The sequence below is a fragment of the Myzus persicae genome, unplaced genomic scaffold (assembly GCF_001856785.1).
Source record: "Myzus persicae strain clone G006 unplaced genomic scaffold, MPER_G0061.0, whole genome shotgun sequence".
NCBI classification, from domain to species: domain Eukaryota; kingdom Metazoa; phylum Arthropoda; class Insecta; order Hemiptera; family Aphididae; genus Myzus; species Myzus persicae.
Genome location: NW_019104107.1, coordinates 1,784 through 16,809, shown reverse-complemented (window position 1 = coordinate 16,809; position 15,026 = coordinate 1,784). Strand labels below are relative to the sequence as shown.

Genomic DNA, 15,026 nt, shown 5'->3' with positions numbered 1-15,026 from the left:
AACCTTAATTATTCAGGCGAAACATTTTTTACTGGACATGTATTATGGAACCACTGTATTTTATTTTTTTAATTATAATTGCTTAGGTACCTAATAAGTGTACAAACAAACTTTAATAGTTTAATGCACCGTTGGAAGATTTACCAGAAGAAAATCTAGGTTGGGTTAAGAATTCCATTTAATTTTAATATCAATGAAATGAAATCAGGAAATTTAAAAATAAGCGCATAGGCGGAGATCCTTTGAAATATTGAGGGGGGCTCAAATAGTTGGTAGCAAACAAACCCACGGGGGCTTTGCCCCCACACCCCCAACGCTTTTTTTATATTTAATAACTCATTAAAATAATTAAAAATTCTCATTATTATACCTACTAATTAGAATACTCACAAAAAAGGAAAAATGAATAAAATACAATTGCCATTTTTAACTTAATTTTTAACCTATTGGCTATTACACTTTTTTTCAAATATATTTAAAATAGTGCCATTTAGTAACGATTTAGTTTTATCTTTTTCAATGCATATAATAGCCGGAATAGCTCACTATGATATCAGGCATCAGCCTAGTTATTATCGTTTCTCGTGAAATAACAACAGTAAGAAATACTAGTCCTTATTAATTATTAAATATAGTTTTTGGATCCAAACAAAAACAAATTTACATATAAATTTGATGTAAAATTATTATTTTTTACAGTTTAGATATTTATTTATTAATAATAATAATGAATTATGCCTAAAACATTCTATAATCTGTATAAAAGTATGTTTTTGTTTTTTAAATATTTAGGGGGGCTTTAACTTCAAATTATTCATTTTGGGGGAGGCTAAGTCCCCGCAAGCCGCCCCCCCCCCCGATCTCCGCCTATGAATAAGCGTAAAACTTATTAACTCGTCATCAGATGAAAACCTACGAATCAGATATCAAGAAAATACATATAATGATACATTTTGGATTTCCATCAAATGAGAACATCCAAAATTATCAAAACAAGCCATATCAGTTCTACTATCGTTGGCATCAACTTATTTATGCGAAACAGCATTTTCAACATTAGCGATAATTAAAAACAAATATCGCTCCAGATTAAATGTTGAAACCGATTTAAGAGTAGCAGTGTCAAATACCAAACCAAGCATAGAATCAGTCATTTCTACAATCCAAACTCAGGTCTCTCATTAAAATAATTCAGTAATTGTATTAGTTAATTAGTAATTTTATAATTTTAAAAATATTAAAATGCTAATTATTATTATAGGTAATAATTCCAGTACATTTTTTTATGTTTTGGAGTAATTAAATTAAAACAATTTAAAAATTGCCTAAAATTAACGATTTAATTTATATGAATAAAATGTTTGTAGACATTAAGACTATTAAGTAAATATATATTATACGCTTACGTGATTTTGATAGGATCCCCCCTTCCCTACCAGTCGTATTATCAAAATAAATATTATTATTATATTTTGTATTAATGTATAATACATATTATTTTGTGTACCAATTTGATTATAAATAAATCGGTCACTTTGGTCATTACAATTCGTGGTGGGGACTGGGAGTACGGTTGGGCTTGAGTAATACCCATGTATGTGGATAGGATTCGTCGGCTCGTCGCTAAACACCAAGGGGCAGGTTAGATAACGCACGACTAACAGAGGGTTAACTAGGACACTTTGAATAAAAAGCTCCTGAGTTGGTTTTCTATCTTAGTGTATGTTTATCAAGTTGAACTTTTAATTATTACAACTTGAAGCTACTAGAAGCATATAATATACGTGAAAGGCGATACCGACTTGTCGCCACTTATATGTGCTTCAAATTACCTGCAGACATAGGCCCATTTATAGTACGTGATCGTCGTGATCTAAGGATAATACAATAACTGTAACCTAGACTTCAAAGTATGATTGGATGTAAATTTTAAAAGTAACTAGTAGTATCAATAATTTATCAGAGAGTGTCGGCTCCGTCTTACGAGTGCGTATCCATTTCAGCAGATTTTATGTTTACATAGCAATGCAATTTCTAATATTAGAGTTATGATTATTATTTGAAACTAAATACTAATGAAGCTTAATGATAACTGCTTAAATAAAATTTGATATGTTTCATACTTGTAAGACACACTTGAACAATTAAAGACCACACATTCAGGCGAAACGTCTTCTTTAAAGCAACATCTTTTTATACATTTTTTAAGGCCGCAGGCAATACATTTGAAAAATAAAAAATAAAATTATAAAAAAAACGTAAATTAGGAACACACTAAGAAGATTGAAGTCTACATCTCTAAATACTTAAACCGAAAATGCTTTTCAAATTAATTAGTTTATTCAACATTGCATATTTTCAGAGTAAACAAAGGTTATAAAAGTTTAAAAAAAAATTATAAGAAATCAACTAGAGTTATGCTATAAAAAAAATGGTAAGGTATATAAGTAGACAAACTTATAAGGAATCTGGTATTAAATAAAAAACTTAGATGTAAAACGAAACATTTTTATGAATTTCTAACTTAAGATATTTTGCACATTTTCGTGATTTTTACGAATTTTGTCAGAATTCAAAATTCAAATGGTTATAAGAATTTCGTATGAAATAGGGAGTCTAAAACTCAGTGAACATTTTTTTTTATGTACAGCTATAATATGATGTAATATAAATATATAATATAACAATAACATATTATATTACCATATTTTCATATTCTTGAGATTTTTTGTGCCACTGAAAGAGTGTCTTGTGGCGATATAAACCTTTGTTTTTCAAATGAGAACCCCACTTTTTTTCTTTAAATTATTTAGCGGATAATTTTTTTGAGAATTTTGATGTAAGTATCGTAATCCTAGTTATTGGACAATTTGTACTAAGGATAATAGTCCATAATAGATCCTTATTATGGACTATATACTTAAACAGTTCTACACGTGGAATAAGAAAAATAACTAAATAAATCAAGAAGGATTTTACCTGTTATTTACCTAAGTGTTTGACTAAATAAATATAAAATGAGGTATTATTTTATATTATGTGTATAGACTATAGATAACAACGTATACCTGCATGTTTTTGTCAAAAGTTAATTCAACTTACTGTATACTACTATATTAGGTACTTTTATACTACATTAGCCAGTTATATAAAATAAAATAATTTAATGTTTGATAAATTACGGGGCTGTTTTAATTCGCGGTTGGTTCAACAAGGCTTCATAGTATATTGAATTCGTCCAAGTCACCCCATTCCTTAGAACTTTTCGATTTTTGTGGTGCAGGGGTAGAGTTAAAATATTATAATGTATAACCAAACATTTATATATACTAAAAATGAAAATTGTTGAATTTTAAGGGACATAAGAACTTCTGTGCACCTATATACATTATACTACACTGTTGTATGACTAGCATGTACAACACTATACCTATTTAATTGGATAAATATTTTAGTATTTTGCGACTTGGTCACTTGGATATGCTGTCGTCGTTTGTGCCACACTGCCACCATATTTTTTGCGTTGCGAATTCGGGAATAAAAAATATGCATCGGCCTCCCGAAATTTGATTTTGATGATGTTTCGTTGTTATTAAAATCGGGAAATCTGTCCCAGACCCTAAACGCGAAACGCCTATAAAAAAGAACACGGACAATATAAAAACAATAACGAACAGAATAGAATAATAAAAATAGAATCAATATAATTAATAATTATTTCTTATATCATTGACTACAAAATTATAATAATAATATTATATTAGCCATATTTAAGCTCGACAAGCTCGTAGAACGACGTCATATTGTGCCATACAACATCAAGATTTTCAAGAAAGAATTTGGAGTGTATCGGTACGTATCGGGTCAATTTTGAGCGTTCAAGATGTTACACGTGCAATATGCAAGCAATACGTACCGACCCGGACTCGGACTCCGATACGAGGTGGTACGTAATTATTTCGTATCGAATTTTTCTTCTTGAAAATCTTGCATGTCTCATGCTTATCGCTAGTTTTATAGTTCGTTGGCATTGGGGCTCGACGTTCGTTCCACGAAAAGTGTTATTTTTAAATTTGGTTTCTAATTTTAAATAGTATCCCAACAAAAACACTTCGGCCGAACTCTGTGTAAAAAATTGCCAAGTAAAAAAAAAATAGTCATTTATAAGACTTAAGCATTATAAAGATGTGATATCATTAATAAATGCGAAGTAAATTAAATTTAAAATACATTTTTCTATCTCAATAATTTATTTACTTTACGAGAACTTTACGATGAATGGAACAAATTATAAAATATCTATTTAACATATTTTGTAGTTATAATTACATGTTGAAATCTGGAGTAGCTGCTAAACTTTGTGAGAAGATACCGCTACTATTTACGTGGCATTGTTTATGTCATCGCCTTGAACTTTCAGTGCATGATGTCATAAAAGATGTGCAAGGTGTTTCTCGTTTTCAAAGTTTAATGGATAAACTTTACTCTTATTATCACCAAAGTCCTAAAAATTCTTGGGCCTTAGACGAAGCTTGTTTGGAGGTTGGAATTGAAATGAAAAAAATTGGTCATATTTTAAACGTGCGTTGGTCTGCCAGTAGTTTTCGTACGATTAAAGCCGTGTGGGAAAATTATCCAGGGATACATAAGCACGTGAGTCAAACTCTTGAAACTGGATTAAAAAAAAAATTAGAATCTTCTTCTTTCCTAGAGGAGCTTGGACTCTTTTATGATGTCCTTTTTTAACTCGGAATGCTGTCTTTTATACTTCAATCAAGGAAAACAACATTAATGCGCGCTCAATCAGAAATGTGTAGAACAATTAGAATTCTAGAAAGCCTGAAGACAGAACCTGGTGAAAAAGAAAAAAAAATCATAGAAGCTATACAAAAACGAATTCATAAAGGCATAAATATTACAATCACAAAGTCTGGAGGAATCAACATATTGCAATTCTTGCAAAATATAGTCGATAGAATGCGTCAGCGCTTATTCAATGACTATAAAAATACAACAATATTACAAGATCTAAAGGTAAGAAATATTGAAAAATATAATCTAATTAATAATTATTACTGTACCCAAACATTTAAATTTTATTTTTTTTTCATTCTGTAGGTTATTGGAGAAGTCTTTAAAATAGAAACCGATGATGATAGAGGAGAAGAAGAAGTTAAAAGAGTGTCACGCAGATTTGGTCTATCTGAATTTGAAAGTTTAGTAAACTTTCGTTCACGAAATGCGTCTTCTGATCTTATAAAAACACTAAACATACTTCCAACAACAACTTCCGAATGTGAACGAGGATTTTCTGATATGAATCTCACCATAACTGATCTTAGAACTCGTTTAACAATTGAAAATGTGTCAGATTTAATGTTTATCTCCATCAATGGCCCCCCAGTTGAAGACTTCAATCCACGACCATACGTAAAAATTTGGCTGCGAAACCACAGATCAGCAGATTCAGCTCCACGTGGTAAAGAACAAAAAAAAACCGTCGACGAAGAAGATAAGTTAAGAAAACAATTTTTTATCAATTTATTTAAATAATTCATTTTTATAATTTTGTTTTGATATAATAAAAATGTAATAATAATTTTTTTAGTTATTAATTAAACCACTTTTATCGTAAAAATAATGAAATACCTATATTTTGGCGTTCTTCAGCGTAGTATACTCTCATACAAAATGATGGGAACATCACTGATTACAACAAATAACATGTTTATTATATATTAAGGAGATGCGGTGAATAAACATGTCAACATTGAATGTTGCTAGAACGAATATACGATATTGCACTATTTTTTTTATAGTATCTATTACTATTTATATTATAAATACTATAATACTTATATATATTATACTTATTATTACTATTATGTTTGGTAAAATGAAACAAAACTATACTTAGATTTAAATACCTGTTTAGTATTTAATGGTTAATTATTGTGATTGACTCCTAACTCGGCTAACTCTATTCACAAGCGTTGCTTAGAGGGAGTGGCCACTGATGGCCAGTGGGTATCAATGACAAATAAAAAAATTGTATGTAAATATGTTATCCACGTATGTTATAAGTTGATTTATCAAATCAAAAAGTAATTCCTTTATTACTACCCAACACTTAAAATGGAATTGTATAAAACGTTATTTTTCTATCTAGAACAGTGACTACAAATAAAAGAATAATCGAATAATTCAAATTTACGCGCGTGTATGAAGAATATCATATTTGAAAATAACAGTGATAATGGTATGATAAGGAGAACTGCGCGCGCAGTAGCCAACTTGCCGTGCTGCAAAGAGACAACGCTCGTATTATTATTAACTATTTATTATCTAAAAAATCTGTAGTAATAATACGTTCTGATATCGATTTTTGTTGTTATCAGAATTCAACGTCACTGATAACGTTTGTACAATATTTCCAAGTTTCCAACTAATATTTTGAGTTAACTCGTCAACAGTATTGAGTATTGCTCTTTAAAAAATTGGTTTACAAGTACATTTTCTGCAGATCTTTAAATTCCTATGGTTCAGAAATAATCACGTATTACGTCTTTGGGTAACGAGCTGTCTATCCACCTGTTGACTAAATGTCAGTAGACTGTCGTACACCCATCTAAAATCATAAAATATGTTATTGGTGCTATTATGGATAGGGTTGTGACCAGAGAACCAATTTGGCAGAAGTGCAAATTTTGCCATAATGCCACGTTTGAACAATTGCACCAATTTGAACGGTAAGCACATTAATATTAGATCAATAAAAGTATGCAACCAATAGTGAAGTTTGTCCATTAATTGCATCAACGCATATTCTCATTCGTAGTTATGTTCAAATGAAGTTTGTGTGAATCATTTATAGCTTAAAAAAATTGGTTTCAAATAATTTCTTATACATTTATTTGAGATTGTCAAATGTCAGTAATATGTTATATGGTACCTTGAATCACTTTATATTGTAGTATTGTTAATCTTTTTCTTGTACTCAAGGTTAGGTAAATACTTGGATAAATGTCTTGGTAAATTTATTATTGCAACATGATTTTTTGTTTTTATTAAATTTTACAATAGATTTCTGTTTTTTATTGTCAAATATTGCATAAGAATCTCTGAATAAATATTATTAAGAATTATACAATATTAACTATATTATGTACATTAAATATTATATTTTGAAAATTTTTAACTATTTTACAATTTTCGATAAAGTAATAGATACATTTACAACCTTTACAAAATGATTGAACCATGTAATTCTTAATAAACTCTGGTATTGTAGATTATTTTATAAGTTTGAATATGAGTATTTCAATAAGTAAATGTTGATCCAACTAGATTAAATGGAAATAGGTAGCCCAAATAATATGGATTAAATGTACAGGATTTTAAATAAATCATACAAATATTAAGTACCTAACTTAACACTAAACATATATTTTATATTAGCAATTTACCTATTTATGATATTATATAGTAGACTTTGATAAAATTTATTATAAAATAAGAATAGGTAAATATATTAAAATATCTAACAATTTTTAATATCATTTTTACAGACATTTGTATGATGTGCATAGTAGAAGAAAAGATGGTCAATACTTTTGTGAGTATGGTGCCACTAGAATTTGCTGCAAAAAGGCTAATGAATCCGATTACAAGATGCATGTTGTACACAACCATGCTTTCCAATCAGTAAATTGTGTCATACCTTACCGTAAAACGTCAGATAATAAACGGCCAACTGATGAATGGAATTTCTACTCAGCCTCCCAAAGCCTTGCTACTGTAATAAATGATCCAAGGCGGCCTCGATCTGTATGTTTTTGGGTTTTAATTTAACTAACTTAAATTTATAAAACAACTCTTAGTCAACATGAAATTATATTTTAATTATTTTTTGTTGCAAAACAAAAATAAATTTTAATTGAAATTTCTACATTTATTTTCTTTTAGAAAGATTTCTTTACTAAGATATGGGGTGATAAATTCACTGATACGAGTCCAATTCCACCACCTCAACATTTACCTGTAATAAAGCCTCAATACTTTCAAACTTATCTTAAACGTATACCAAAAGTAAGGAATTTATTCGTTTTTTCATTATTTTTAATGTAATAAATTTATGTTTATGGTCAATTTTTAGCGGCATAAAAAACTTGTGGAACCTCAACAGAAAAAAGAAAAACAGGATTATCCTTCAGAAATCCTTCAGCAATTTCCGAATTTACGATTAACTAAATCAACAGGTTGGAATAAAAACATATATTTAAACAAATCCAGGCAAAAAAGCTACGGGAACAAAAATAACTATTATTAAGTTTTGTTGGTTGTATTAATAATGATTTGATAATTGAATCATATATTATTATGTTATATCAAAGATGATTTCTTTTCGGAACCCAAAATTACATTATTGAAATTATATGGTTTGTGTATGAAATATCAGATTATTTAAATTCAATCTATGGCATTTATTGATATATTTCTGGTAAAATACTCTTAAGAGGATGCCACACCCGCATGTGTTGTCTCCGTCTTACAAACGCTTAACATACTAATATTACGCTCAGCAGTTCACATTTTATGCCGTTAGCTTAAAATTAGAATGAATCGACCAAATATGAAAGTTGATGGTAAGAACTTTATCTGTGTTTTGTTGCAACTTTTTTTACAATAATTCAGTCTTTAAGTGAGTTATGAGCATTTTAAATTTACATTTATTATCCAAGCATACCTCACTTAAAAACTGAATTATTGTAAAAAAACTTCCATCAAAACACAGATAAAGTTCTTACCATCAACTTTCATATTTGGTCAATTCATTCTAATTTTAATCTAATAGCATAAAATGTGAGCTGCTGAGCATAAGTTTGGTATGTTACACGTTTGTTAGATGGAGACAACACATGCGGGTGTGGTGTCCTCTTAAGGCGTGTCCACACCTGAGTACATTCAGGGTGAGCATACATTCTCATTTAAAATTGCTCACAATGTACTTGTATGGGGACGGGAATGTTAGCAAATTCAAACCCCTCAAACGTGATCGTGATCCATGTCGAGTGTGAGCCACTGATTGTCGGTATCCTGGCCATGCTCAAAGGAAATCGCCATATTTTGCTCACGGTGCTCATCTTTAATGTGCCCAGGTGTGGATGCTCTTTTAGAACCTTTCCAATTCTAAGATATAAATAATGTTACATTAAATACTTCCAGTCTCACTCATGTATCTCCACTATTCAGTGTGAGTATTTTACAATTAAAATTGTTAACTCCAATATAAACAATTGTAAATTGTGTATAATCAAACATACTGAAAACAAATTGTTTTTTTTATTGAAACTTTTTTTTTCCTACAACAATATTTTATTATGCAAGCTATGTAATCTAATTTCTAAGCTTATTCTCAGTTATATTATCTAAATTAAGCAACATTGAATGTATGCTTAATGTTATATTATTTTCAGACAGGGTGAGCTATGATTTATCTGAAGTTCCATCTATATTTTTGGAACCTCAGTTTGATCTCAGTAACCGTGAAACATTATTTACTGTGTTTCCCAATATATTCCTTACATCAGATACCCATGTAAATGATGTTACAGCTAATATTAGAATATCTGATAAATCTATACATGAGAAAAAGGTAATTTGTAAATGTCTGTAATGTGTTATGTGGATTGAATTTCATGTTTTTCATATTATTTTTTCTTATAGTTGAGCCATTATTTGGATACTGTAGAGGTAAAAATTGCACAACAAGTAAGTTCAAAATCAGAAGCATTTTTTCATACAATGACATCACATGATACTCTTATGGAACAAATTCGTCTATCAATACAACTAGCTCAAAATCTACGGTATGTATATACATTTAACATAATATAATATTTGAAGTTTGAGTATATTTTTTTTAATGTTTAAACATTAATAATTAAGTTTGAGTTATTAAATACTTAATATTCTATAAATATATCCTCAAAAGTAATAAATATTCAACACAATGTTTTTAGTTTGTATTTTAAGTAATTGATGCTTACATAAGACTGTTATAACTTATAAGAGTTAGTTTTAAATTATGTTTTATTTATTTAGTTGTAGAATCAGACAGGTGAATGAAAAATTTGTATCGAAACCATTGACAATTTTAAAAACTAAAACCACCATTTTAAATCACACCAATATTATTGAAAAGGTATGAATAAAATAATAATATTAACCTAATAATGTGAATATTTAGTAGAATTTATTATTATTTTTAAATATTGTTGTTTGCATCTAATCTTGTTTTTATTATTAATAGTTGAAATTAATGGCTACAGTTTATCACACGCAAACAACAATACAAGTACTTCTATCAGCTGCTGATTATGTTGCTGCTTTAGACTTAATTTATACCACTAAGGATCTATTATCTAAAGAACTTTCTGGAGTCCATTGCTTCAGGTATAAATAATTATCATGTAAAGTTATTACATGTCACATCATTTTTTTTAGAAGTGACATTAAAATAATGCCAATAATTTCCAATATCTCAATTATTATTTTAGGCATTTGACTTCAGAATTAAATGAAATTATTAAAATGATAGACGCATTAATGGCTGGTGAATTTGAAAGATGTTCATCAGCAGACCTCAATCGTCCATTAGTAGGTACTGATACAGAGGTTTTAGAAAAAGTAAGTTTTTCATCTTAAACGCTACAAGAATAATATTATTTTAATCGCTGAACATTTTTTCATAAGGACAAATTATTTTCAATACTTATGGGGATGCTGCGACGTAAAAATTGGGCATTTTTAGAGGCATACAGCAAAGAATGTGAAACAGCAATAAGTGCTGCAATTAAAAAAAGTGTTATAGATACAGTTGCTAATAGTGATGTTGATCATCAGATCAATCAGTCTTCAAATTTAGAAAGTTATTTGCATTGTTTAACTACTAATGAGTGGTTGAATATGCTAGAAGACTGTTCTTACACTTTGTCTCTTCTTTTACGAAGAATAAAGGTTAGTAAAAAGATTATTAAATAATCTTTCTTAGTCATTGGTGTGTAAAAAGGTTTAATGCCATACTTACATTGATTCTATTTCAAAAAATATTTAAAGTATTTTTATTTAATAAATACATTTCCTAAATTAGGAGTTAAAAACATTTTTTTTTATATCTGCATTAGAAATATTAATTTTTCTACATCAATACTTTTTGTGAATTATTTATAAATCTATATTGAGTTTTCTACATTTGAGGAACTAATTAATCGTTGCTTAATATAATTCATGAATAATGTTTAAACAATTTAAAATTAGTAACTATTGATTATGGTTTACTTCTTTAAAATTAGCTATTCAATTTAAAATTATAAATTTAATAAAAAGTATAAATAATTTGAAATTGAATAACTATGTAAATTGTTAACCTAATTTTATTACATATATGTATTTATATATTTAGGCAGGATATAATATCATGCAACATGCTCTTAATGTCAGCGCTAAAAAGTTCAATAGCCACAATGATAATACTATTGAGTAAGACACTGGCTTGTTAACCTATGAATAATATTTAATATTTATTAATTCTGTGACTTGAATACAATTAATTTTAGTTTAGAAGAACCATCATTTGACTATAACCTAAGTGAAGAAGATTATATTAAAGTCAGAGCAAAGCTGACAAATCTTTTAAACTCTATAACCGAGTGTGCTGTTGTAAAATATGCTCAATTAGTTAATAAGAGTTCAAGTGCCAAGTATGTACCTTGTTTTAAATAGATATCGCTAGAACTTTTAACTTATAGGTAATTAATATTATGTAAATATAATTAATCTCTTAATATTTTATTGATGTCTTCAATAGTGCTGAGAGTGAACAACTTAGTAGTGTTACTGAACAACTCAATGGAGATAATGAATCCAGAAATTATTGTTTATCAGATCAAAAACAGTTGTTGCGACTGTCTGAATGTATTAAACATTTGAGCAAATGTTACGTGGAAGTATGCCCTAATCAAGATGTTGGATTTAAAATATTACAGACTGCTATGCAATCAGAGGTTGTATTATTGATTACCAATAATCAATATTATGTCATAATATTTACAATTGTAATATATATTCCAGGCCAATAATTTCATTAAAAAATTTCACACCGAAAAAATTAACAAGCTGCAATTACTTTTAGATAGCGAAAACTGGCGGCAAAAAGTTGTACCATCAGAATTTCAACATTTAGTTGAATACATTCAAACTACTGGTATTAATTATTTTTAATTATTTAAATTTATATTTAATTAATAAATATTATTTAATTTATACATAAATATATATATGGTAAATAACAATTTATTAATATGGTTAGTTGGATTCATTTTTGTAAGTTAATATGTACTCTATTCGGAATGAGATCGTTCTTCAGCGGCCGACTTCTGCAGTGTTAGTCTCGCGAGCTTTCTAAGGGGGGGGGGGGAGAGGAGGGAAGTGTCTGACCATTGCGGACGAAAAGTGGTCACCGCCTAGGTACAATCTCATTCCGAATAGAGTATAGGAAAATTTAAAAAAAATGTTAATTTTTTTAAGCTTTAACTGGACTCTTGCCTAAATATATCATCTAATACTTTTTCAGGTCAATTTACAATGCCCAAACCATTATCACCAAAGACATCTACCAAACCAGCTCAGATATTGATTGTAAATGATGAAAGTTTTGCAGTGGTTGGGTAAGTTTATTTTTTTTTTCTATAACTGCAATCAGAATAATAAATTCTAACAATAATTTTAGGACTGTGTTACTTTTAATTCAAATGGTGACTGAGTACTGTATAAAAGCCGATGAGATAAATTTGGCCGCACAAAGTTTGTTACGTTATGTGTGCGATATTTTAAGAGAGTATAATTCTAGATCATATTATTTAGTATTGCAAGCAAAGGCAATATCAAACAAGACTGGTCTAAAGAAAATAACATGTACTAATTTGGTGTTGTCACTTAGAGCTTTGCAATTGTTACTATGGATTGTACCTTACATACAAACACATTTTTGTAGTAAGTACCGCTATTAAAATATCTTTCTATTTATAACAATATATGTAATATATTGCAACATCATGTAAAATAATCAAAACACATTCATTTTCTACTATCTGCTACATTTGTTTATATTTTATTCTAAATTCAATTTTTCTCTTCAGGTTTTTTGGAAGAATCTCAAGTGAACACAATATTGAATAGAGTTAAAAACGATATTACAAAACACATCAAAGACATACAAGATAAACTGCATGATATTGTAAAACAGATAATCATGCAGCAAATGTCAAACTGGGAGGCTAAACCTCCTATTCCGTCCAAATCGTTCCAAAATATTTGCAAGTATGAGATTGTCGTTTAGATAGTAAAATTGGACAAGCTTAATATTACTTATTTTACTATACTTGATTTTTATAGGCATATATGTAAACTTCACGAAGCCATATCAAGTATATTGCCAAAAATTCAAATTCAATACTTGTATAGACGAATTCATATCACATTCAAAGAAATCCTACACGAATGCATAAACAAAATGGATAACACTAATAATGATGGTCCCTTACGCGGGTAAATTAAATTTTTTTATTTACTATTCTACGCCATTTTGTCTACAATACAGCATTTTCTTATATAGTTTTAAAATTATTTAAATTTTTTTGATTGTTTTTTGAAAATTAAAATGTTTAGAATTGTGTCGTCTGAATTAATGTTTTACATTAAGTCATTAGAAAGCATAGATGCATTACCCAAAGAAGAAATGGCATTGCAGTCAATGAATGATATATGGAATGAAAATTTCTCAACGAACAATAGTCATTAATAAAGTTACACATACAAATTGAGTAGAACAAATTTGTACCTATTTTTAATGAGTAAACATTGAAATTGTTTAAAAAAATTTTGTTTGATGTACTGGTTAATATAAAAAAATTACCAATAAACCAATGTAATAATGGTCCAATACTTCATGTTTTTATTGTATAAGCTATTTTGTTTTATTTAAATTTTTTTTCTGGCTTATTGGTATTTTTATAATTACAAGAGGGATGTTATACATTAACATTTAACCTTACAGCCAATTACAAAAATATGTTAATTTTTATTCTATAATACTAGTTACTATTATTATTCCTTATTTTATTATTTTGGTTTTTCATATATTGGATGTTTATAAGAATATTAATCGTTATTGTTTTTCAACACTGTATTTCATTATTTTAGTCAGTTGGTATTATGTTGTAAGACTGAATATTATGCTTGGTCAGAAAAAAATTGGCCTATGGAGCATAATAATGGAGACTTAAGATTGTATTGCCTATGTTTTAAATAGTTTTATTAAAAATTGTCTACATTTCCCTGTTTAATATTTCCTAAATGTCCAACGAAATGAAATAAATATAATTCTAACTGTGCATTTATAGTAAGGTATTGTAATTTGAACAAGATGAGATTCATGTTATTGAGTTCTAAACTTAAGTATTTGTTTAGTATGTGATCTATCGATCGAAAATCAATTTTAGTATGTGACCTTCCTGTATTACTGGGTTTACTGTGTAACCTACCTAAAAGATTGTCTATATTTTAGGTACAGATATTTTGTTGACTGATTTTGAATGTAATCTGTAATAATAAAATAATCTAATTTTTAATTTGACTTTTTAAATTAATTATTGCAGGTCACACATACTAAACAAATACCAAAACTCATATTAAGTTCCATGAATTAGATATTTTAATGGAAAATAAAGTTAAGGTATGGATTGATGTTATCAACATCCTTAGCTTATTTCGTATGGAATAAAAATTATTTTAAAAGTTTTGTACAATTAGGGTATGAAGTCAGAAGTACCTACCTTTGCATATTTACAACAATATTACTAGGTACATATAATGTAATTTATTACGAATACAATTATTGTACTGTTGTGCTTGTAATATGAATTTTGTTAAATTTATAAAAAAGATTTACCTATAATAAATCAATA

At 28.3% G+C, this 15,026-nt stretch overlaps 1 protein-coding gene across 1 annotated transcript; it reads left to right on the top strand.

Moving 5' to 3' along the window:
- Positions 1–6,660: 6,660 nt before the first annotated feature.
- LOC111038819 (vacuolar protein sorting-associated protein 54) lies at positions 6,661–14,690 on the top strand. Its single transcript, XM_022322059.1, has 19 exons — positions 6,661–6,749; positions 7,569–7,827; positions 7,966–8,088; positions 8,156–8,258; positions 9,477–9,655; positions 9,727–9,869; positions 10,105–10,204; positions 10,313–10,455; positions 10,560–10,689; positions 10,756–11,019; positions 11,465–11,541; positions 11,619–11,762; positions 11,870–12,065; positions 12,133–12,265; positions 12,635–12,728; positions 12,791–13,053; positions 13,200–13,380; positions 13,456–13,608; positions 13,729–14,690. The coding sequence occupies exons 1-19, from the start codon at positions 6,661–6,663 to the stop codon at positions 13,859–13,861; spliced, it is 2,907 nt and encodes a 968-aa protein (XP_022177751.1). The 3' UTR covers positions 13,862–14,690.
- The last annotated feature ends 336 nt before the right edge of the window (positions 14,691–15,026 follow it).